Source organism: Canis aureus, chromosome 1 (genome assembly GCF_053574225.1).
Source record: "Canis aureus isolate CA01 chromosome 1, VMU_Caureus_v.1.0, whole genome shotgun sequence".
NCBI classification, from domain to species: Eukaryota; Metazoa; Chordata; class Mammalia; order Carnivora; family Canidae; genus Canis; species Canis aureus.
In genome coordinates this window covers 119366276-119390010 of record NC_135611.1, presented here as the reverse complement: position 1 = coordinate 119390010, position 23735 = coordinate 119366276, and the positions used below count along the sequence as shown (strand labels likewise).

The window sequence follows — 23735 nt, the reverse complement described above, 5'->3', positions numbered from 1 at the left end:
AGCTGCCCTTTCCTCAGTCGAGCCCCTGAGCAGAATGTCACCAAGGGCCCCAGGGATTCGCCAGCTGGCTGGAGCTAGTGGGAGCAAGGAGGCGCCCCATTTCCAAACTGTGCATCTAGGAACCTCTTTCCCAAGGAACCGCTGCCCCTAAAAGGGCTCCCAAGATGGAAAGGCCCCGCCGATACCTGCTTCCCCCACCCAGGGTTGCCCAGCTCCACAGCCACCACCTGGGCTCCAGGAAGAGCCGGGGTGCAGCAAAGACAAAGTGAAGCCAGGCTCTGACCCTCACACCACCGGGCACCTGCGGTGCAAGGGGGCTGGATGGGCAGGGCCCTCCACCGACAAGCCCCAGTCACCCCTGGCTGGAGGGCTGGGTACGGCGCACTTGGCCCTTGCCGGGACGCCTGCGAGGCCTGCCTAAGCAGCCCACGGTGCTGTTCCTGCAGGTCAGGAAGCCCAGTCCCAGACAAGACGGTCGGCAACCGCCACTCACAAACGAGAGGAGCCCAAGGGCTGTCACCGGTGTAATCCATTGGGCTGGTGGGTGTGTGTGGCACAAGCACGGAGGGTGGCCCCAGGGGAAAGCACGAGGCAGAAGTAGAGGGGACAGGGTGGTGTGGGCACATGTGCTGCGCTGCTGTGGCACCGGCTTCTCTAATGAAACCGTGGAATAAACGTGACCGCGCCGGCTGGGTCTGTGAGCAGCGGTGCCGGAGCCCGGAGAAGCCAGCCTTCGCGGCCAGGGTCTCGCCCAAGGGCAGCGGCCGTCATCTCATTCTGCTCAGGGAAGCAGAGCACAGGAGGAGACCGTGGAGCACGGCAGCGCCAGAGGCCCACGAGGAACCCGGGGTGCTCCACAGTGACAACACGCTCGCCCAGACCCCTGGCCTCGGCCTGTCACCACCACCAGCCATCAACAGGCTGCCTCGCAGACACCCTCACCTCTCCTGACCCCCCAGCACCGTGTGCGGAGAGTCCGCGTCGGGGAGAGCTGCAGGTGCGCAGCAGCTGAGCGGGGCAGGGCTGGCCCAGGCCCTCTGACCGGCCACCCCGACCCCACGCTTTTCCTTGTCCTGCTCTGGGGGGCGTGTGGGGGACATGAGCCTGGCTCCACAGAGGACCTGGTGCCCAGAGCCTGTTGTTGGGGGCCTCGAAGCGGAGAGCCCCGCTCTGTGGTTTCATCGAAAACTACCTCCGGGTTTCACGAGCAGACGTGCCTGCTGGCAGGTAGGGAAGCGGGCGTTCTGAGTTCCTGGATTAAACCCTTTGTGACATCTACAGAATTCTGAGTTAGGAGGGGGAAACTCCCAGCCCAGAATAATTGCTCCCACAGGGAGCCTCTTTCTGCACCAGAATGTAATAGGTGGATGAGAATTTTCTAAAGACCAGTACCAAACCTCGCTGCAAAATCATAACTGTCTGCCTGCCCTGGGTGCTGAAGCCTGACAATGGCTCCTACAGGACAGCTGTGCGCTGGGTGCTCCTGGGACTCGGGGTGGTGCTCTGGGTCAGAACTGGTTCCCCTCCCGGATGGATACTGGCCACAGGCTATACCCCCACCCCTCCCTCCTGTTGGCTGCGGGGGGCGGGGGGTGTGCAGGTAAAGGGAAAGGCTCTTCCGGGGTGGGGGTGTGGCCGGGGGGGCACCTGGCAGGTGAATTGTTAACCAGTGAGGCCGACCAGAAATTTACACACGAAACCTGAGAAGCAGCCTTTCTTTTTCCCCCATAGCTCTCCCATTTTTCTTAAAATACATGACCCTTTGACTATCTTATTTTTCCTTCGTTTGATAGAGACGTTGGTATGAGAAATCCTTCTCGACTGTGAAAGCAGCTGCGGCCTGAAAGCAACGTAAAGGGGTGATGGAAAGGGTCGGCCTGGTGCTGGGGAGGTGACGGGGAGGGGTGGGGCCTGTGGTGTGTGCCTGCAGCCGCTGAGCTCCAACTGGGTTGCTGCTCCCTAAGAATTCCAGCCCAAGCTTACCATGTATTTCAATTTCTAGGAAAAGCCAGAAAAGTCTCTTGATTTTCCATTATTGACTCAAAACAAACCAAGAAAACCCGACTCTGAGCCAAACGAAAGCTGCCTGTGTACTAGGCGTCTAGCCCAGAGACTACTAGATTACAGACTCTAGCCTTTGTCTTGCTAGAAAATTCCTCCTGGGGCGTGAGAAGGTGGGACACTGGGGGTCCCCCCATCAAGACTCTAACCTGACAGAAGCTTCTAGAAGCCCATAGGAGCAGCAGGCAGGGGTCCCGGGGGGAGGCAGGCCATCTAATAGCTAATGGGGTATGGCCAAAGCCAATGCAGGCAATGGCCCACTGCAGGGAAGGTGTTTCCTACTGCCATCAAGAGAAGGCTCAGCGCTGCCACACCCCACGACGTGGCTCAACCCTCTGCTCAGTTCCTGGTGGCTCACCTTGCACAGCAAATCCACAGGCAACCCAAACTTTCCTCCCCCTTCCTTCAATAGCGCCCCATATCTGGGGTCAGACAGCTCGCAGGCAGCTGTGTAGGAGCCAGAGCAGGTCTCCCTGCGGGAAACGGGAGGAACGGAGGTCTGCAGCCTGTGTTTTCATGGGATCCATGAGGCAGCACATCTGAAGAGCAAGAGCCGGCAGGCATGGATAGAGAACGGGCGCAAGCGGGAAGGGGCCGTCCAGACCAAAGTCGCGGTGGCCAAGTTATAAACCCAGTGTAATGAGTGAGCAGAGCCAGTGTACACGGGTTACCATAAGTGAATGGGAAGAGAAGCCTGAGAACTTCCCACTGGTGCAGAAGTAGGAATTAATGAGAGAGAAAAAAAAAAAAATGAGAAAAAAGATAGGGCCAGAGGAGGCGTCCAGGGACCTGATACATGCACAACAGGAATTTAAAAGCAAGGTCCTGAAGTAAAGAAAGTTTTCACTGTTCAGGTTAAAGAACATCCTGGGCCATCTTGGGAGCTCATAGGGACAACTCCAGGCCTGTCTGCATAGCTTCTGGCTCCCAGTGGGTCACCCCTTTAGCCTCTGTAATTGAGGAGAAAGTCACGGAGAGACCGGGGAGTGAATAATATAAATGATATCATAGGTCTCAGATAACATGACCCTGGGGGATAAATGCTTGCCCCTGGGCAGTAACCAGTGAGATAATAGGAGACACAGAGGTGTGGCACTCCCACTTGGGTGTGCAAATGGCCACAGCTGCTGGCCCGTCCTCCACAGACAGACCAGCCTCGCTGGTGGCCAAGCTGTTCCTGACTCCACAGTGCTGTTGCTGACATCACGGACCTGTCACCTGGATCAAAGTCGACAGGTGATGTCCTCCTTCCCCTCCTCTGGACTGTGTGAAAGGCAGGACAGCTTCTTTGCTCTACTCTTCACTGGCCTAAGTCACAGGACATCTGGTCTAAGTCTCACCACTTGAATTGTGCAGTCCTCTGTTCCCCCCAACCTCTGCACTACTGGCTGAAGAACCGCACGCCAACACAGGGGGCTCACAGCTCTTCTCAAAGGGCTGCCTTCACCGGGGCCTCCAACCCAGCTGGCAAGGCTGGTGGGATCCTGACTCCCTCAGGTCGGCTGAAGCCCAGGTCAGCGCCAAGAAGACGGCACCCATCCTCAGGCAGTACTGTCACTCTCAAAAATAAAGACAGACTCCTATAAAGCATCAAGGTGAGAAAATATAAAAGTTCCCTAGAAAGGAGAAAGAGGATGATCTGCCAAAGATCTCTGGCAACCGTGGAGGGAATGGGTTTCATGGAACAAAGATCCAATACCCAGTGAAACCCTCCTTCACAGAGGAGGCCACAGGAAAACGTCCCCGTGCACAAGGCCAAAGTAAAAGCACTCAAGGAAAGGGCACACGTGGCACAAAACAGGGGCCGCGCTGGACTCAGTAGGACAGCGCTTATTCTGAACCGTTAGGAAAAAGATTATACAGTAACACAAACGTTGGAAATAACTGACCGAAAAGAGAAGTTCGACGGTAAGAAACTGGAGGAGGGGGCAGGGGGGAGGTAAAAAGTAAAAACCATGCTGAGTTTCTCATTTTTCAAAGTGAGGAATCCATGTTGTTTAACTTTCTCACAGAGGTAGAGACCACAAGAGAAATACAGACCTTTTCTTCTTAGTTTAAAAGTAATTCTACACCAAAAGTACCCTCGAACATAGGAAACTAACCCTTGAACATAGGAAACTTCACCAACTTTCCAGAATGACAGAAAAAAAAATTTAAGAGCCAGGAAGGTGGTACCGAAGCCAGGAAGCACCAGATGAGGCAGCGCATCAGAGGGCAAAGGTTCTGGTCATCACGACAGGTGCAATGGCTCTCCTAATGCTCAGGGGCCCTGCCTTTGGAACAGGTAAACTACAGCTAAAGAACAAAGTCAGAAACCAGGAGTAAGCAAAGATACACCAGGAAGATGAGAAGTAAGAAAATATTTAATAGCAAAATCAGTAGCAGAGCAAGTTGGATTCAAGACCGAAAGCATTAATTAGGTCAAAAGGGGTTCCTGTAAGCTGTAAAAAGGTAAAATACTCAATAAAAAAAAAAAATGTAACAATCATCAACCTACAACCCTCAAGCAACCTGGTATGAAAATGAGTAAAACAAAAATCTGAGAACCGCAAAGCAGAATTCATAAAACTGCCTCTTTTCGTCCTAGAGAAAATGTACAAAAAATAGCCAAGGAGGCAGAAGACTGGAATGAGACAAGAAACCTGATCTAAGGTACAGCAAAGTATGTACCCTAAAAATAAAAATTTAAAAAAATACAAATAAAAATTTTAAATTTTCCAATAAATGTTTAATGTTTCACTTTATTCCATGAAATCCTGACAAAAATGTTTCTCAATAGGCCACAAAGAAACATCTCCAAACTAAGAAAAATGAAATTTATACAGACATTCTCTAACTACTCTAAGTCTCACCACTTGAATCGTGTGGTCCTCTGTGGAAACTAAAGGCCAAAGATTAACCAAGGAAATTAACTAACCACATCTATCTGGAAATTAGAAGAATTGTTCTTAGTTTATTACTTAGGTCAAAGAGCAAATAACCACAACTTCTTAGGACATGGGAAAGGCAGCATTCAAAAATACATGAGCCAAAATTCATTATTACTCCATGAGAAAGGAAGGCGGAGAAAAAAAAAAAAAGCTAACTAAGTTGCAATTGACCAAGTTAAAAGATGGCTGTCCAAAGCAGGTCAGGAAGGGAAGAGAAAGGAATGAGTCATAAAACTGGGGCTCTGGGAGTTAGACCAGCAGTGGAGCTGACAATTACACGCTGAGTGTATGAAAAGATCAAAATGGCTAAGATTCTGGCAAAGCTCCTCCATATGGAAAGAGCAGACATAGAGGCAAGAATGGGAAAGGAAGCACAACTACAGACACGGAGGACAGGTTTTTTTTTTTTTTTTTTTTTTCAGATTTAAAAGAAGAAAGTAACTGGGTTCTAGTAAGTTCAAAATTCTTCCAAGGACGAATTTAACATTATATGTTGGCGATACTTCAATTTTTAAAAAGAAAGAAAATGATAAAAAAAAAACCCTTCCAGGAAAATGTAGTATATTGACTTTAAGAGGGATAAAGGATAAAGTCAGGCTGAAACAATCCCTTAGGAAAACCTGAAAAATTATCTGAGAAATTCTCCGCCAAAGAAATGGTAAGTTCTGACAGGATTATAGGACTTCTTTCAATGTTCAAGGAACAGACAAGCCTCTCTGCTCTTTCTTTTTTTTTTTTTAACTAGGTTTTTAATTATAATTCCAGTATAGATAATATCCGGTGTTATATTAATTTCAGGTGCACGGTATAGTGACTCGACAATCCTATACATGAGCCAGTGCTCGTCACAACAAATGTCCTCCTTAACCCTCATTCCCTAAATCCCCCAGCCCCCCGCCCTCTCCCCTCTGGTCACCATCAGCTTGTTCTCTATAGTTAAGAGTCTGTTCCTTGGTTTGACTTTTTTTTTTCCTCCTTTGCTCGTTCGTTTTGTTTCTTAAATTCCACATATGAATGAGATCATATGGCATTTGTCTTTCTCAGACTGACTTGTTTTGCTTAGCATAATACCCTCTAGCTCCATCAGCTGCAAAATTCCTCTGCTTTCTAAACTGTTCTAGAAAACAGAAAAATGTGGAGAACTTCCCAAATCACAATCTCAAAAACGCTGATCTCAAAACATGGCAAAAGGAGTTTAAAAAAACATACCGCTCAATCCCCTATTCTGAATCTTTACAAAATGCTAGTAAAAAAGTAACAACATGCTGCTGCCAGTCTGTATACTGTCCATATGCTGGTTCGCTGAAACCTCCTAACCACCCTATGAGGTGCTACGATTGTCCTTTTCCCAGTGAGTGGCAGCACTGGTACTCAGACCCAGGACACACCAGTGTCCTAGGGACCACGCTCTCACCACTTCTGTAAACTGCCTCCCCGTTTCAGTCCCGCAGCTTATTACGGCAGGAATCCACCCTGATGACGTGGGGTATGTGCCAGGGATGCCACACTAGCTCCACACCAGGAAGTCTCTGCGTAAAATTCATCTAAGGTACGCCTTGGGCCCGATCTTGGTATCTAATGTCATGTTCTGATAAGAGGAACCTGGGCTCCTTGGAGAAATGGCTCATTCTGGGGCTGGAGTGGGGTACATAACAAAATGAGCCCAAGGCATCTTGCAGTGCCATAGAGCAAGGCAGTGCTCAAGAAGCAAGATGACCGGGAGCAGATGATGTCAGAGGGACACAGGAGCCAAAAGAAAGAGCCCCCAGTGCCCAAAGCTAGAATGACGTAAGCAAGAAAATAAATAATAGTGGATTATAACTCAAAGTATAAAGTAAGCATCTACTACTCCATATAAGTATATAAGTGATTGAAGAAAGAGATGAATGGGGGGCGCCTGGGTGACTCAGTGGTTGAGCACCTGCCTTCGGCTCAGGTCATGATCACAGGGTCCTGGGATCGAGTCCCACACCGGGCTCCCTGCAGGGAGCCTGCTTCTCCCTCTGCCTCTCTCTCATGAATAAATAAATAACTAAAATCTTTTTTAAAAAAGGAAAGAAAAACATGAATGGGGAAGAAGAGATGAATCCCCTATACAGAAGAATCACGAAGAGTGTATACACATACTCCTCACCAAGCAGAAAGCACATAAGTCCCCACTCCGTAAGTGTGGGCTAGCCAGTGACCCCCTTCAGAGTCAAGTATGGGAAGGGGTGAGGGAAGAGCAACTTTTTGGTGGAGAAACTAGACAAACGCTGCCTCAGGGAAGTGATCAAGGTCAACACCAGCCATGTGCAAGGTTCACAGCCTTACCCCTGATACGATGTGTTGCAGGCGGCACTCGACCTCTGCGGTCTTCCTCCCGATGACCTGTGACCCCAATCTAACTCTGAGAAGAACATTAGAAAAACTAAAACTGAAGGACTTTGTATAAAATACCTGACCGGTCTGCCTCAAAATTGTTAAGGTCATTGAAAAGTAAGGAAGTCTGAGAAACTGTCACAGCCAAGAGGAGCCTAAGGAGACAGGACGACTAAAGGCAATGGTGTATCCTGGGTGGGATCCTGGGATGGAAAGAGAATATCGGGTAAAAGGTAAGGAAACTGGAATAAAGCGTGGACTTCAGACGGTAATAACGTGTCAACATCGCTCGTGAGCTGTGACAAACATCAAACATGCCACAGTCGTGTTAATGATGAGGGTAGCGGGCTGGGTGTGGGGTGTGTGGCAGCTAGCTAATACTCCTCTAACTTTCCTGTGATCCAAAACTATCACAAAATTAAAAATTTATCAATTGCCTCAAACACATACGCACAAAAGGCCAAGGGAGATGCCAAAAAGGCAGCTGACAAAATTCAACATCCTTTCCTGATAAAACCTAGTAGGCCTCCTGCAGCGTTAAACTGAGGATACCTATTTATCAGAGGTCAACAGTCAGAATCGGGTTCAAGGGTGAAATACTACAAGAAAATCCATAAAGATGCCTGCTGGCACCGCTGCTACTTACTGGGATTCTCAGGGGGACAGTTCCCTGGGCATTTGAAAAGGAAATGCCTCCTTCCTTTGCTTTGTCCCCAGGAGCTCTAATCACGGCTGTGTGACCAGCCTGCATATTTCCTCCTGGTTCTCTGTCCATCCTTCTGGCTCGGTGCCCGCTGCTCTGTGCCCTAAATGTACCCGTTTTCTAGTTAGTTACTCTTACAGGCAAAAGGAGCCCTCCTTGCTGTAAGCTGTACCACCAGGGCCCCGGGGACACTTTCAGACGCAGGCTCCGCTGAGTCCCCGGGAGCTACTCCCCTCGGTCACGTCAGGGCGTGTGGACAGAGCAGGCTGGTGGGCACACGGAATCCTGCCTGCCTGGGATGGGACGGTCCAGGAGCTAAAGGCTGTTCTGAACACCGAGGCCTTGTCCTTCCACGGTGGCCCCGGCTCTTGGGAAGGGCTCAGCTCACTGAGTGTGGCCAGCTGGGTGCAGTGTTCGTGGGCTGCCTTCCTGAGGGGGGTACCTAACAGACGGGGGTTTCCTGACCCCTCTCGTGGCAGCCATGTGTGGCCCGTCTCCAACAGCCGAGGAAGTGCTGGCAGGAAACCTGCATCAACCTCACAACACAGGACGAAGGGCAGGTTCCGCCACACGCACACCCACGGTCCCCACGGGCCCTCTCTGAACGAGCCGTGCCGTGGCCTCATCCCTCAAGGTGGCCAGTGGGGAGAGGAGGTCTGCTACGGAGGGGACAGGACACTGCCCGGGACGGTGACCAGGCCCACTGCATCTGCTCTTACCGTGGGGGCTTGGAGTCCGAGGCCATCTGCACCCACACATGCCCTAGGGGAACCCTTGCACCTTCACGGGGAAAGGTAACCTGAGGGTGGCCTCACTGATGCCCAGGCTTGCCTAGGCCAAGGCCACATTAGGTCAGACCACTCCCAGGTAACCGAAAGTGACACATCTCCAGAACTTCCCGGAAGGAGGAAACTACGGGCCTTTTGGTGACATCCGTCGCCAATGAAACGTGGAGCCTCTGCATGACCCGTGAGGGGCACGGCCAGAGCCATCCAGGGCCATGTCTGACCACCATGCCCGCCCACCAGGCAGGGAGAGCCCCCTTGGGGGGGGGGCACGTGGGTCCACGCAGGTCCACACACCTGGGGGATGGCCTGGTAGTGATTACAGGAGGGATGGACAAAGAGGAGGGAGCTAATCTGAGAAGAGTCGGTGGTCTCTGGAGACCTGAGAGTGCAGCCCGTGCAGATGTAACAGAGAAGCCAGTGTCATCACCGGGGGGAAGGGTGTCTGACATCTGCGGGGAGCTGGGAGGGATGAGCTCAGAGGTCAACTGTGCCAGGTGAGGCCTAGGCTTGGGGGCGGGGGCAGGAAAAGCACCTTCTCTGTGTCAGCTGCCTGTGCTTCCTACAGCCATAATCACGAGTTAGCAGGCTTGTGGTCGTGGGGTTTCCTATAGACTTTCCCATCTTCCAACTATCCTCACGGGAGTTTAATTTTTTAATCCTCAAAAAAGGAAAAAAAAATGGCTTGAACAACATATCAAGGGTCCTGCAACCTGCTCCGGAGGGTGGGTAAAGTAAAAAAGATCAACTACTTGACCCGGGACCCAACAGCTTACATGGAGTGTGTGTGTGTAGGCGTGGGTGTGTGTGGTGCGGTGTGTATGTGTGTGGTATATACGTGCACAGTATGTGAGTGTGGTATGTGCTGGGGGGTCTCTGTGTGATGTGTCTGTGGTGCATGTACAGTACATGCGGGGTATACGTGTGGTGTGTATGATGCGTGTGGTGTGTGGGGGGCGGTGCAGCTGTGTGTGATACATGTGTCCACAGTGTGTGAGTGTGCTGGGGTAGCAGTATGTGTACAGAGACGGCATGTGGAGGTGTGTGGGGGTGTGTGTGTATCAGCAGGTGGTGTCAGTAAGTCCGTGTGTGGGTGGGTGAGTGGAGGGGTGTGTACGGGTGAGTGGGTGGTGTCTGTGTGTGTGTCTGGCGGGTGCTACATGTGTATGGGTGGGTGTGTGGTGTCTGCGTGTGTAGCTCTGTGGTGCGTGGGGGGTGAGGGTCTGGTATCAATGGGTGGTGTCTGTACGTGTGTGTACATCTACGGTGTGCGCACGAGGCAGTGAGTGACTGTGTGGTGTCGGAGCAGTGGCTGTGTGTGTGCGTGCCTGTGATGTGTGTGTCCTGCCAGTGGGTGCTGTGTCTGTGTGTATGTGGTGACGGTGGGAGATGTGTGTGCACATTTGTGGTGTGTGTGTGGGGGTGTGCGTGTGTGTATGTGTATATGTGGTGTCGGCGGGTGGTGTTAGTGTATGTCTGGGGTGAGTGTGTGCGGTGTCAGTGGTGTGTGTGTGTACGTGCGTGCCTGGGCGTGCAGGGTCAGAGCAGGAGACCCCTTCCCCTCAGCCCTCGGCCCTCGGCCCGGGCCCCCCTCTCGCAGCCCAGCCCGGACTCCGCGGGCACACTGAACACCCAGGAGGTGCCCTGCTCCATCCGGCCAGAGGGCAGGGAAAGGCCACAGACCTCAGCGCGGGGGCAAGCGCTGCATTAATAAAGGCCTGGAAGAAAGCAGGAGGCGTGAGCAGAGAAAACCCAGGCCCTGTCGACGGTCTCCAGGCAGGGCCGGGGTCCTCCTCGACCTGGGGAGCAGGACGGCCGTGCTCACCCCCCCACACGCACCTCACAGACCCTCTGGCCTCATAAAGCCCTCGCACAACCCGCACGGAGGCTGTCCTGGAAGGCCCGGACGCCCCCCTGTACAGCCTGGAGAGGAAGACCACATAATTTCAATTAAGGTCCAGGCTGTCAAAAAACATCGTTATTAATCTCCTCGTGGCAAATGTGAGCCGGGACCTGCTTACACAGCCAATTGAGCATGCTCTAAATTAGTGTTTGCAGGTAACCGCTCCAGCTGCCGGCCCCACGCCAGCCGGCCACAAGCTGGTTCCGCCACTAACACGAGATAACAGGACGCGGCGACGCACCGCCTGACCGGGCCCTGCTGTTAGCGCCCCATTTACCCGCACGGTAACGTCGTATTGGCCTAACACAATTTACCACACCTCGATTGCGGAAGATGATCGTTTCCTCTGAAAACCCTATTCACAGGCACAGCACAAAGGAGGACGGGTCTTCATAAACGCCATCAGCTCGCTTTCTTTTCGTTTGTGTGTGTGTGTGTGTGTGTGTGTGTGTGTTGCATGCCCTCAAGATTTTATGACAAGCCTCTGATAATAAAACAACAAAAAGGGATGAGGCTTAGGACTCGGTTTCCCGGCCAGCGTCTCTTCAGCCCTAGTCTGAGCACCCACTGCCTTGATGGTGCGCCCTCTTTTGAGAAAATCAGCCCCATCTCAGCGCCCCCCGGCCCCTGTCCCCTACTGCCCCCTGCCTCCAGTCCGGCTGCACACCAGTCCCTGCTCTTCTTGACCCTGTGTCCCTCTGTGGGGCTGGGGCTGGGGCTGGGGCTGGCCACGCTCCCGGCAGAAGGTCCCGCAGGGTCTACGGATGCTCTTTGGACCCCTGTGGGTCGGTGGCCTGCACAGGAGTCTGGCCACCCTGGGCCTCCCCGGGAATCAGTGTGGCCTGCGCTAAAACGGTCACACCCTACGGCGAAGCAACACCTGCGCTAGGGGAGATTTTATAGCCCCCACCTAGTTAAGGAAGGAGTCTAAAAGCTCACGTTGGGACAGAGGACAGCAAAGCACAGCTCAGGCCACTTCCTTCTGTCTCCCATCCACGCCCCCCACACAGACTTGACACCACCTGTGGGGCAGACCCTGCGCATGAAGGAGACGGGACTTCAAGAAGCCTCCAGCCTCCCAAGGACGCAGACCACAAACTGTGTCGCAGCCCACCCCCACCCCCCCACCCACCCTGGGCAGTGACAGAGAGATGTGCCAGTGGGGAGGAGGCTCGGGGCAGAGGGAAGCCAGCAGCCCGCATGCTCACCACTGCAAGTGTCCCCACGGGCTTTGGGCGGCACCGGCGGTAGGGAGCGCCCTCCTCGAGCCTGGCCAGGGACACCCCAAGACGTGACAATGTCCCAGGACAACCAACCTCCCACCGCTTTTGGGGGTGACACCCTCTGCCCCCACAGGTCACCCTGCCCACCTGTCCCTCAGAAACAGACTCCGTCTCTTGTTCACATCTTCTCTGCCTCAGCTATTCCTGGGCGCAGTCCCCAACCCCCCAACCCTGCACCCCAGGAAGGTTCCCGCTCTCTGCTCCCAGGGCAGGCACCGCTTCCATGGCATACCTCCTACAGTCAGCCCCGCGGGCGGCAAGGTATACAGTAGGTACACAACAGTGCACACACCTGGCGTGTCCAGTGGAGTGGAAGTAATGCCCCTGGGCTCCCTCAGGGAGGCTCCGGCGTGAGCTTCAGGCTCATTCCTCTGAGAGTGTCCCCTGATACAGAGGACACAGCTGTGGGGCCAGGGGACAGAATGGAGGGCGGGGGGGGGGACCGAGTAGTCTGAAGGCAAAGGTACGATGTCCCCAGAGCTCAGCTGAACAGAGGCCCCTTCACACAGCAGCCAAACTCAACGTGCAGCCTCTGGATCCCAACGCAAATGGACCGACGTGGGCCAGGTAGTGACAAGATTAAGGAATTAGTAATCTGGTTAGCCATGGTGGTCCCTGTAAAGGGCAAAGGTCCCCAACCCCTGAGATACCTCCGGCTGCACTGACACCTGAACTGACATGACGTCAGTTCGGTTTTAAATACCACAGCCAAACAAGAGGAGACAAAAACCCTGGTGGGGACTTCGAGGTTCACTGTCCTACTCTTTTTTTCTTTTTTGCAGAGGGTGATAGGTATTTGAAATTTCTCATTAGAAGAGAAAACAGACGTCCACGGCTTTGGGAGGGGATAGGGAGCTGGGGGAATATTCCGAGGGCCCCTGGCCAGAGCTGCACAGGCCAGCCTGGGCTGCAGAGGCTCAGGCTCTGGACCCCGGTGGGAGGGCAGCTCAGGTGCCTCCCAGGGGCCAGCTTTGGAGCAGGACTGCCAGCAGCTGAGGACACGAGGCCGCCGGCGCGCAGGAGACCGCAGGGCTCCACTCGGGGGCAAGCTAGTCCTGCTCTAATTTCTGGGTTATTTTTATTCGAGGCACCAGCCACGGGCCAATTCAGCTGGGAACGGATTTGTGGGGCAGTGCCCGTCTGGGGGACCGCTGCCCAGCCCACCTCCCAGGCAGCCCCGCAGAACTCCTGTCCCAGATCCTGGTCGGGGGCGAGGACTCTGGGACTACCAGAGCAGACACCACGCGGCAGCAGACCACGTGAAGGCAAAAGCTGGGACAGCTCTGTGTGCCCGTCCCCATCCTCCTCCAGTGCGACAGAGCTGGGTCCTCGATGAAGCTCATGCTCCATGTCCCCTCCTGGACGCCACAGCAACGGGGACCCTCAAAGCCACATTAACCTCTTTCTACCCGGGGTAAGAGGACAGAAATACAGACGCCCTCTGTACTGGACTCCCTTCAGGGTTAGACTCGGAAAAAGATGCCTGTCCCCGAGCCACATGACGGTGAACACCCCACCCCCCCCCGCCCGCTGCGCAGACAACTTGCGGGCAGACCAGAAAGGCTGTGAGGGGCACATGGACACAGAGCGGGCCCTGACGGCACCCAGGTGGGCTCTGCAAAGTGGGGAAGGGGAGGCAGCACCACGGTCCTGCAAGGCCAGGTAGGAAGGGGCAGCCCAGAATGCGGGTGGCCGTAAAGGTGCAACTCTTTTTTTCTGTCCTCACAACACTCTGACACCAAGCGTGTGGGTTTCTCACTCCAAGCAATTTTCCACTTCTCCGTGGTCACCAACTCAACGTCCTACACTTTAATTCTGACACCAACTGCCAGAGTTAGCACAGACCTCCCAGGTTAAGGGCCACGTCCCACAAGCCTGTCCCCGCTTCAGACACAAGTCACAAGTCCAGGTCTCTGGCCCTTATGACAGCCTGGCTATAAACCGGTGGTTGCCATGACCCCCTCCTGGGTCTGATAACGGCTAGAACGGCTCACAGAACTCAGGAAAGTGCTTTACGCTCTATTACCACTGTATTGGGAAGGATACAGCTCAGGAAGGGCGAACAGGAGACAGGTGCCCAGGGCAAGGTAGGGGGGAAGGGGCGAGGAGCTTCCATGCCTGCCCTGCACCCCTCCGCCCCAGCCTGTTTAAGCTTTCTCTGGAGGTTCCTCTAGCAACCAGCCCCCACCTTCGAAGAGTCGCTCAGGGGCCTGAAAAGGGGCTTATTGTGAATAGGGACGCTCTCCCTGAAGGAATTCTAGAAGGGTTCTAGAAGCTCTGTGCCAGGAACTGGGTGACGGAGGCCAAATACGCAGTTCTCATTATGTCCTCTCCCCAGCGGAGCTTCCAGACGGTACTGTCACTGGTGGGGAGATGCTGGACGGGGGGCCTCCTGCCCCAGGACCTAGGCGGGAGGAGAGCCACCGGGGCAGTGTGGGTGTGACCCCAGGGCTTCCTCCAGCCAGGAGCAGCATGTGCTGAGCCCTGGGTCGCAGAGCCGGGCTGAGGAGCTCATCACGGCCGGGCCGCCCCAGGAAGGGCTGGGTGGGCGGGAGGCAGGGGCTCGCTGGAGGCCACTGGAGTGCCCCTTTACGAGCCACTTAACCGTTCCTTGACCCAGTCGTCCCAGCACAGCAGACGTAATGGCACTGTTTACACAGGACAACGGCAAGCTGCTTTACCAGCGGCTTTCAGAGTCACCATGGCAGCTATTTGGTAAAGTTCCCTGCAAACTGCAGAGACCGAGTCCGAGAGTGGATTGATGGGGCACTAAGCCATCCTGAAAAGTCATCAAAGACCATCAGCATCAGACACTGCCCAGAGCCAGGGAGGTGGCCACAGTCGGAAGACAAACGCCCTGCATCCGGCGCTGAGCCCTGCTCATGGTCTCCACTCAATCCGCGCGGGGCTGTAGCGCCTCATCTGGTACTTACTTGCTCAGAGAACATAAATTGTTGTGTTTTTTTTTTGTTTTTTTTTTTTACTTTTAATCTTTACCCAGAGAAACACCGCGGCTTACCTTTCCATCTCATATTCTTTCATTCCCACTTTTACGGCCTTCATTACCTGGAGGATGGATATTAAGCAAAGACATTTGTATTAAGGGGATAAGTAACACTGCCTTATAAATAATGTATAGCTCTTTTTCAAAAGAAATCTCTTCTTAAAAAAAAAAAAGAAAAAATGATATGTGCACACAGTGGTGCAGACATGTGACGAATTAGAACTTTTTTAAAGCTCCAAGAGCCATACCGTTTATTTAAACCACTGTGGGGCGCTTCCATTTGGGAGCCCGTGAGCACCCGGCACCAAGCTACATGGCTCAGGTGGCGGCAGACGGATGGCGGCCAAGATTTAACCAAGATGTCTGGTGAATACTTAATGCTCAGACAGCGATCCTATCCTCAAAGGTTTCCTTTGTTGAGCTGTCATAAAACACACACAAAACGAACTCATGCAAGAGACTGTGGCCCACCAATGACCCTTATCTGTCTCGTGATGCAAAGCTGTGGCCGTCACTAAGCAGGCGCCAGGCTCTCCCAGTCACCCTGAACGTCCTATGAGAAATACGCTTCCTTATTTGCTCTTGCTCCTCAGGTGAAGTGGGAAGGTTGGGAAAGAGCCACGCGAGGGAGGCTGTTTTTGGAAAACAGAGGACGGTAATCAATGTCTTTGAATCACGGGTAAGGGTGGGAGATCCTTTAAAAGGAGCAGGAACTGCAGGAGTGCCAGACGGAGAGCCCTACCCGCCTGGAAGTGAGGACTTCTTGCTGGGAAATATTCAGAGGGTGGGGTGGGTGTCTTAAGGTGAGGAACTGGGGCAGAGGTCCTGCTGTCCCTGTCCTGCGCCCATCGGGGAAGAGAAAAGAGCCACCACTGGGTCTCTGCCAGAAGCGACACCTGCTACCCGTTCACATGGCACAGGGGACAGGGCCACCCCGGGACCATCCATCTCAGTAAGGCCCTCTCGCCCCACTCAGAGCCATGCTGCTTTCCCACCCGCGCTACAAGGGCGCTCCGAGGAGCCTGTGCCCCGCTTACCTCCCGGTGCGCCTCGCTGGAGATTCTGTTGGTGTAACGCAAAACCTCCAGCTCCATGTCCGTCTTAAAGACCCGGCTTCAGAGAGAACAAAGTGGCAAAGTCAGTGATGCCCAGCAGGGACTGGCTGGACCGCCCCACCCCCACCCCTGGCCGACCTCCGGGAGACTTTGGGGTGCACCACACCTTGCACAGCCTGGGAAGGAGCACAGAGCCAGCCTGTGCCCAGCCAGGCTGCAGAAGGGCCACTGGGGCGTGGGGGTGGCGGCAGGACGGGCCACCGCGCCCCAGCAGTGACACACTGCACTCAGCACTGCCCATCCTGATCTAACGCCAGACTTGGGTGTGCAGGCTGGTTCTAGTTATAAGATCTGGAAACCACTGTGCGTGGTCGAAGAAACCCAGATTCTGCAGCCAGACACATCTTGCCTCACTGAGACTCCATTTCCCCATCCACAACATGGGGATAGAATCTACCTGGCAAGGCTGCCGGACCTGAATCACATGTGCAGACTCCCAGGGCTCTGCCCAGGTAGCTGAAGAGGTCACCTGGTCTACCGGCAGGTCTACCCACCCACCTGCCCTTGGGGCAGCCCAGGAATATATCTCCCGGCCCCGTCAGGCCCCCTATGGACCCAGGGGTTGGAGGTGGGGTGGGAACAGCCACTTCCAGCCAGGAGTACAGCTAAGAATGTGGAAACGGCAGGTGTACAGAGAGGAGGAGACAAGAGAGGGGAGCTGTGCGGGGCAGGCAGGTGCAACCAAGAGGCCCTGCTGTCCTTCCCAGACTCAGCTCTGCCTCTAGCAACTAGATTCCCAGGGGTCCTGGGGCCCGCTCAATAAATTCATGTTAAATTGTCCAAATTTGGTTAGGTCCCTGGTCTTTGCAATCAACCTCATTGCCAAGTAAGACTCAGCTAGAGAAGCCACGTAAATATTTGTTTTCAGCCTCCGCTTCAGATAAGCAACTCCAGGCCATGGGCATTTCAGCGGCAGCCCAGCGTCCCCAGTGCATGCCCCCTGGCCAGCTCCACCTCCTTTACACAGGGTGACGCACCTCCACTACCTCTCCCTCTCACGCAGAAAACACACTCGGGCACCCCGCAGACGAGCAGGGCCAGAGTGTCTGACGATGGTAGACCAGTGCCCGCCCCTCCGTTCAGTCGCTGTCAGCAGGGCCCTGAAGCCTGACCAAGGCCAAGGATGGCAGCGGAGGTGCTCCCACCTCCATCAGAGGCAGCGAACCTCTGGGGACGTCACAGAAGCAGCCCAAGCCAGCCAGTGACTCACACTGTCTCCATGGTGCCATCCAGCTGGGACAGCCAGCCATCTGTCACGGGGAAGTGACGAAGGCATCTTGCAGCACCGTGACGCCCTCCTAAGACCGTAAAACCTTCTGGGGAATGTGGAAAAGATAAGCCCCTCAGCCCGGTGAGACTTTTTTCCAAACAAATATCCTTCCTTTCTTGAGGAAGCAGGCCCTGAAGCCTGACGCCTGGCTCTTGATAGTCATAAGGTGTCTCTCTCCACCAGGGGGGCTGGGCGCAGTGCCACCTGGGAAACAGAAAGCTGCTTCCTGTGCCCTGGAGGTGAGGGTCCAAAGCCTGGGCGGCTCAGCTCCCGAGGTCCAAATCCACTCACAGGGTAGCCTAGCAGCCCCTGGTGCTTCGCTCCTCACTGCTGCCTGCCGAGTCCTGCTAAGTGGGGAGTGGGCCTCTGTTCTCCACCGCAGGGATGACCAGAGCAACAACACAGGTGGGAACCGGGCGCAGGCTGTGCCCACCTCCAGCCCTCTGCCCCTCTATTCGGCTGAGATCGCTGGTGCATCCTGCCAGCCACCACCCTTGCCAACATTTCAGACCCCTAGGTGCTGTGCCCACACACCCACATGGGCTTGGCCAAACCCCCACGAGGGCTGAGCCGGGGCCTGTGCCTGCTGCAGGCATGAGCCCGGGCCACCAGGCCTGCAGGAAAGTCTGCAACAGCGCGCATGAGATGGCAAGCTCCCCGTCGTCAGCCCCACCAGCCTCGGCACCGTCCCAGTTGTGCTAGGAGTTGCATGGGGGCACGAGGGCAGGAGGGCTCCTTTCAACTTTATCTCCCTAAGATCCCCCCACCCCCTCTTCGGGCCTCCTCCCCTTCTCAGTGCACGAATGAACTCCTCTCTATCCCCTTAACTCCAAGCCTTCCCCTCCACCCACCCACTTACAAGGGAAGGGGTGGTTCCGGCTCAGCACCCCAACACACGCCTGGGCTTGGAGCCCACCTGGCCCCCGTGACCACACCCACCTCCTCGCCTTCCTCCTCCGGGCAAGCTCTATCCCCAGCTACTCCACCACATTTCTGGATGGGAGACCATAGCCGTCGCTGCTTTGGGAGGGGAGTGGGAGCAGCTTCGTGTTCTATCTCAGACCTCTCCTCCATCTCCTCCCACACCCCACTCTTCTCCTTCAGCCTCCCACCCCACCCCGCCAGCCCCCCTCTCACCAATGTGTGGGAGAAGGACCCCAGGCTGCCAAATCCACAGGCATTCCGTGACCGCTGAGAGGAAGCAGCACAGAGAGCCCTGCCTCCTCTGGCACCACTGGGCTGCCACCCCCCCTCCATCTCCCTCTCCTGCTCCCAAACCACCCCACCCCCCACCCCCATCTCTGGCACAGGCCTCTCAGTTGTGCTTCCACCTGTAGGTCCTCCAGGTGCCTCCAGCTCAGCCCACAGCTCCACCCCAACCCTGCTGCTTTAAACAGACACCTGCAGGGCATCCCACCTTCCTGGCATCTGCCCATTGCTCTCACATCCAAGTGATGACCAAGGGCTGCAGTTCTACCTCTACAACCTCTCTCACACCCTCCGTGTCCCTCCATCCAGACCCCACTGCCTTCAGCCTGGACAACTCTCCAGTCTCTTCTTGCCTCCAGGCCTCTTTGCTCACGGACAGTGGCTGAGGATCTTTAAGAAACACAAATGTAACCATGCTTTTCCTTGCTTAAAAGCTTTGGGGGCCTCTAAATGTCCTTGGGATGGATTTCGACTGCTCCTGAGGCTTCCCATGCCTGTCTCCAACACCTGCCTGCACTCACCCCCGCAGTGATTCTTCCGCGCAGGCCTTTTCACCTCCAGCTCCCACCTGACCCACACCTCGTACCCCTTCCCTACAGTTCCAGGGCAATCTACAGGAATCCTCAGAGAGCCACCATGCGTTGACTTCTCTTACATTTAAGTCTCCTCCCCAGAAGGCCGTGGTCCTGGAAGGCAGAGTTGCAGCACCCCAAGGGCTTGGCCCAAAACAGACACGCAGGAATCAGGGTTAGAAATAGTACCTGGGCGTTGCACCAAACCTGGAAAACACCTTACTGCCCAAATTGAGAGCTCATGGCTCTTTTCAAAAAGAAAAAGAGGCTTCCTCCACTCCACCCTGGGGAGTTTGGCAGCCAGGGTGGGATGTCGCTTAGCTAGGCCTGCCCTGCACAGGCTCCAGCAGCCCAAACTGCCACAGCCACGGCCTTGCCCTGAGCCACGCGGCTAGGAAGAGGCAGCCCCAGGATTTGAACCCCAGGAGCCAACTGCATGATGGGCTCTCCCCTCAGCCCCTCCCTGCAGCAAGAGCACCCGGATCTGCAGAGGGGCTGGGAAAAACAGGCCGCCGACCTCTCCTCCAAGGAGACGTGGTGCCCAAACCACACTCTCTTCCCATCAGAGATGCAAGAACCTCCAACCACTGATGCTGAGGCCTGCTTTCTTTCCCAATTTGAATTGGAGGAAGATGAAAAACGAGGCCTCTACCTGATTTACTCAGAACTTATTTTTAAGTCACGTTAAAAAACACACACACACACACACACACACACAACCCGTCAAACAAACCAGGACAAATTATGCCACAAAGGCAGTTGGTTCTCCAACAAAATCAGCCTGGCCCAACTGAATCCGAGCTTTAAAAGGCCCTGAGAACAGGCATCTGCTGCGTGCTGGCTCACCTGATTACCCACAGGGCACTCTGGGCCTAAGTCCTGTCCAGGTGCCAGGTGTCCAGCCTGGCCCAGTATCTCCAGGACACAAGCACCAGAAATGGTTTTTAAGATTACTGTAAAAAATAAGACTTTCCAGTATTCAGTTTCCCTCTATCTTCAGGAAGGACTGACTGTGCTGAGTTTGACGAGGCTACTTCTATTATTCCTGGACATGAAAAGATGAGGAAACAGGGATTTTGCCATGGTCCAACTTCTGTTGTCCCAGGGGCCTGCAGAGGGAGGGCCGCCTGGTGTCAGGCTCAGCCCTGGCCTTGCTTGGCTCCAGGATGTGTGGGATGGCGGTAAGAAATAGGATCTGCAAGTCCTCTATTTCCAGGAAAGGATCAAGGCCACCTCCTCCACGAGGATCAGAGGACCCAGGCTTGGGACAGGACGACATGTATGCAGTTAAGAAGTCTGGGCCGAAAATGGCTCAGGCTCTTGGACTGGAAAAAGGAGGTGGCAGACGTGCAGGTGATGCGGGGACTCCTGCAGAGTCCCCAGGCCTGTGGCCATGCCCCTGACCATCATCATACCCAGGCAGTGCCACAGGCAGGGGAGGAGGAGGAGGAGAGGCCAGGCCCAGCATCCCCTGCAACAGGCTAGAAATGTCAAAAACTGGACAAGGCTGAGATTTATTTGTGCAATCTGGGTTTTTTTTTCCCCCTTAAATATGCATAGGTCACAAAACAGCCTCTGGGCATTAAACTCAGGATTAAGACATTAATTAGCTGAGGTCTGAATGACTCTGCTGCTGATTAAAATAGTAGCAAGACAGGATGAAGTATATCCAAAATCAGTCTCTAAGCATCCAAGTGCCGCCGTGGTGAACAAAAGCCACTGGAAGGGACGAGATTCCTTCTCTCCTGGAGATGAACGTGCAAGGGGGATGGGCCTGTGGCAGGCGGGCAGGGCCTCAAGGCCAGGGCAGCCCATGTCCTTTCCTTCCACTCCCCATGACCTGGTGCTGCAAAGGATAAAATCCCAGAACAACAACAGGAGGGGACAGAAACGAGAGAGCTCCTTGGAATTATATATCCTCGGGAGGCTCAACCAATAAGTCCTCTCGAAGAAATGAGAGCCATGAAGAAAACGGTGGTTTCGCTCAGCAGTGAGCTAAGTGTGCTTGAGACTGGACGTGGGCCAAGCAGACGTGGGCTGCACTCAGCGGAGGCCTGGGAGGGTCCACCTCGCTGTGCCCTGTCTTCCTCTCTGTCTGAGGTGCCCACATCCCACCTCCTACCTCCTGGCGCACGGTCATTCAAGGCCTCACCGTGCCCTCAGACACCCCGTCTACCTGGCTTTCTTGTTAACGTGGCGTTAAACATCTATTCCTCAGGAGACAAAGACAGCAACCCAACTGGAATACTTTTCTCACACACACACATACACACCCACCAAGAATCTAGGTCATCATCCACGTATCTTTTCTAATTTGGGACACATTAACCCAGGACGCAGGATCCTGCCGCGCTCCTGCCCCGGAACCATCCACACCTCACCGTCTCCCGTGCACACAAAGGCAGGGAAGTAGAAACAGATGTGTTATTCCACTGCGTGATTAATACACGCAGGACACCTTCGCTCTGTGTAATTAACAGTTCTAAAATCGGCGTGTGACTCAATTTAACACAGACTCACTTGAAAACCCAAGAAGGCACACGGCGGTTGCTGACATGCTTGTTCTTCTGTGATGCTTCCAGAGGTACTTAACCGGAATCCAAGGTGCTGAGCTATTAAGACTCTACAAAAGTATCTCCCTTTACTTCCTAACCTAACTTCAGATCAATTTAATCAGCTGTGGAACAGGAGAGTGGAAGCACAGCCTAAATTATGGAAGTGAGACGCCTGCTCTTAAGGTTCAACTTCTGACCTCCCCATTCGAACTGCAATACCCAGCACGAGAAAAGAAATTATCGGTTATGATCTCCTGTTTCTGGGGGAGAGTGCGATTATAGAGGAATTTACCGGAAATCAAAAAGCACTGCTTGAGAGGATGGGAAACAATAAAGCAGTCGCAGAAAGGAAATGAGTGATATCCAAAACAGCAATGAGGACGGAAGCATCCTCTGTGCCGGGGGGGCTGCTCCTTACCTCCATCAGGCCAGAAGGAATCCCAGGCCCCCAGCCCCCAGCCCCCCAGCCCAGCGCTGACTGGGAGCTGGGGCACATGAGTGGCAGGGGGTATGGAGCTGGAGCCGGCTCAGCTGTTCGGCCCCCCGCCCCCACCTCACCACACGCTGGCCTCACACAAGAGCCACGCCAGGCCCTCTGAGTATGCCTCGTCTCCGTGGCCAAGAGGCCGGAGGGCACGGCTGAAACTCAGCCAAAACCCCCTCCCACCGCTCCAGGGTGCCCGTCAGATACACAAGGAGCAACACAAGACCCTGGAACCATCCTCCTGCCTTTTTCTTGGGCAAATCCCCTCCCTGTGCCTCAGCTTCCTCATCTGCAGAATGGGGATAATCAGAGCACCTAGCTTAGGGCAGAAACAGCATACCTCTCTGAATAAGGGGACGGATGTCAAGTGTTTAGCACCGTATCTTACAGATGTCTCAAAAGGCGACAGACACTGTACTAAGCTGAGTTAACACTTGATTGACTTCTGCTTTCATTCAAGCCTTGAGCCATCATTCATTAAGGGAGAGCACTTCTGCTTTGCACGTGAGGAATCCAAGGCTCAGTGCTATAGGCTGAGTATGTGTCACCCTCCAAAACTGATATGTTGAAACCTAACCTCCAATGTGTTGGCATTCACAGGAGGGGCCTTGGGGAGGCGAACAGGTCATGTGGGCAGAGCTCTCGTGATGGGATTGGTGCCCTTATAAAAGACCCCAGAGAGCTCCCCGTCTCTTTTGCCTTTGGGAGGAGGCTGTGAGAACACAGCCATCTAAGGACCAGAAAGTGGGTTTTCACCAGACACTGAGACGGCCAGCTCCTCAATCTTGGATTTCCCAGGTTCTAGAATGGTGAGAAATACATTTCTGTTATTTATGGGCCACTCTCTATGGTAAGTTGTTATGGCAGCCTGAATGGTCCAAGATACTTGGTGACTCTTCGCAAGTTAGGTATTACTGCATCGCCACTAGCAGATGAAACTGAGGCTCAGAACAATCAAGTGAGGATGGCGGGCTGGGGTTAGAGTTTGGATTTGCCTGTGGAGGATTTTTCTATCACCCCAGGCAGCCACTCTAATGGGGTCTAGACAGAGGGGGTAATGAAAGCGTTGAGGACACAGGTGCCAAAAATGTGTCAGTGAATCATAATTTCATGACAGGGAAAACCTGCTCTCCGTAAACGAGGGGCCAGCCTGCCATTCCACCCAGAACCCATCCTTCACTTAGAGCAGTGATCGTGACCACCATGGATCTCACTCGAGAACGACTGCAGTCACTACAGAGGCGAGCACCCACGCTATTAAAACACACCCTTGAGGCAGTAAGGACAATGTGACATTTCTAAAATAGTTCTACTGCCATCAAATGCCAAATAAGTCCTTTCTGCTGCTGGCTTTGATAAAGTTGGGGGGTATTCTTTTGAATGTGGAATCCACCTCAGAGCCTTGGAAATGTCACTAGAATTAAAGCATGCTTGTTCCAAAGTAACAAACTAATGACTTATTCCTTGGGAGATGCTGAAGCGTACCACCCAGTATGGTCT

General features: G+C 54.1%; 1 protein-coding gene and 3 long non-coding RNA genes across 8 annotated transcripts in view; 2 read left to right on the top strand and 2 right to left on the bottom strand.

Annotated features, from left to right (window-relative positions):
• PEPD (peptidase D) overlaps positions 1-23735 on the bottom strand; it is a 109622-nt gene that overhangs the window by 48489 nt on the left and 37398 nt on the right. For both annotated transcript variants that reach the window (XM_077855872.1, XM_077855873.1), the window contains 2 exons: positions 16068-16143; positions 15046-15092 (listed from right to left, as the gene is read on the bottom strand). In XM_077855872.1, coding sequence (XP_077711998.1) covers positions 15046-15092; positions 16068-16143 — 123 coding nt within the window. The remainder of the gene's footprint in view (positions 1-15045; positions 15093-16067; positions 16144-23735) is intronic.
• LOC144288252 (uncharacterized) lies at positions 515-1587 on the bottom strand. Its single transcript, XR_013356228.1, has 2 exons — positions 943-1587; positions 515-777 (listed from the first exon to the last, which is right to left on the bottom strand). It is a non-coding gene; the product is annotated as an uncharacterized LOC144288252 (long non-coding RNA).
• On the top strand, positions 1266-7672 carry LOC144288230 (uncharacterized). Of its 4 annotated transcripts, XR_013356210.1 has the most exons (6): positions 1266-1468; positions 1794-1859; positions 2003-2174; positions 2474-5649; positions 6435-6540; positions 7045-7668. It is a non-coding gene; the product is annotated as an uncharacterized LOC144288230 (long non-coding RNA). The 4 variants fall into 4 exon arrangements; XR_013356205.1 differs by having other exon boundaries at positions 2003-5649; positions 7045-7669; XR_013356217.1 differs by lacking the exon at positions 2003-2174 and having other exon boundaries at positions 1267-1468; positions 7045-7667.
• Positions 14309-23647, top strand: LOC144288291 (uncharacterized). Its single transcript, XR_013356256.1, has 3 exons — positions 14309-14379; positions 14687-17496; positions 23353-23647. It is a non-coding gene; the product is annotated as an uncharacterized LOC144288291 (long non-coding RNA).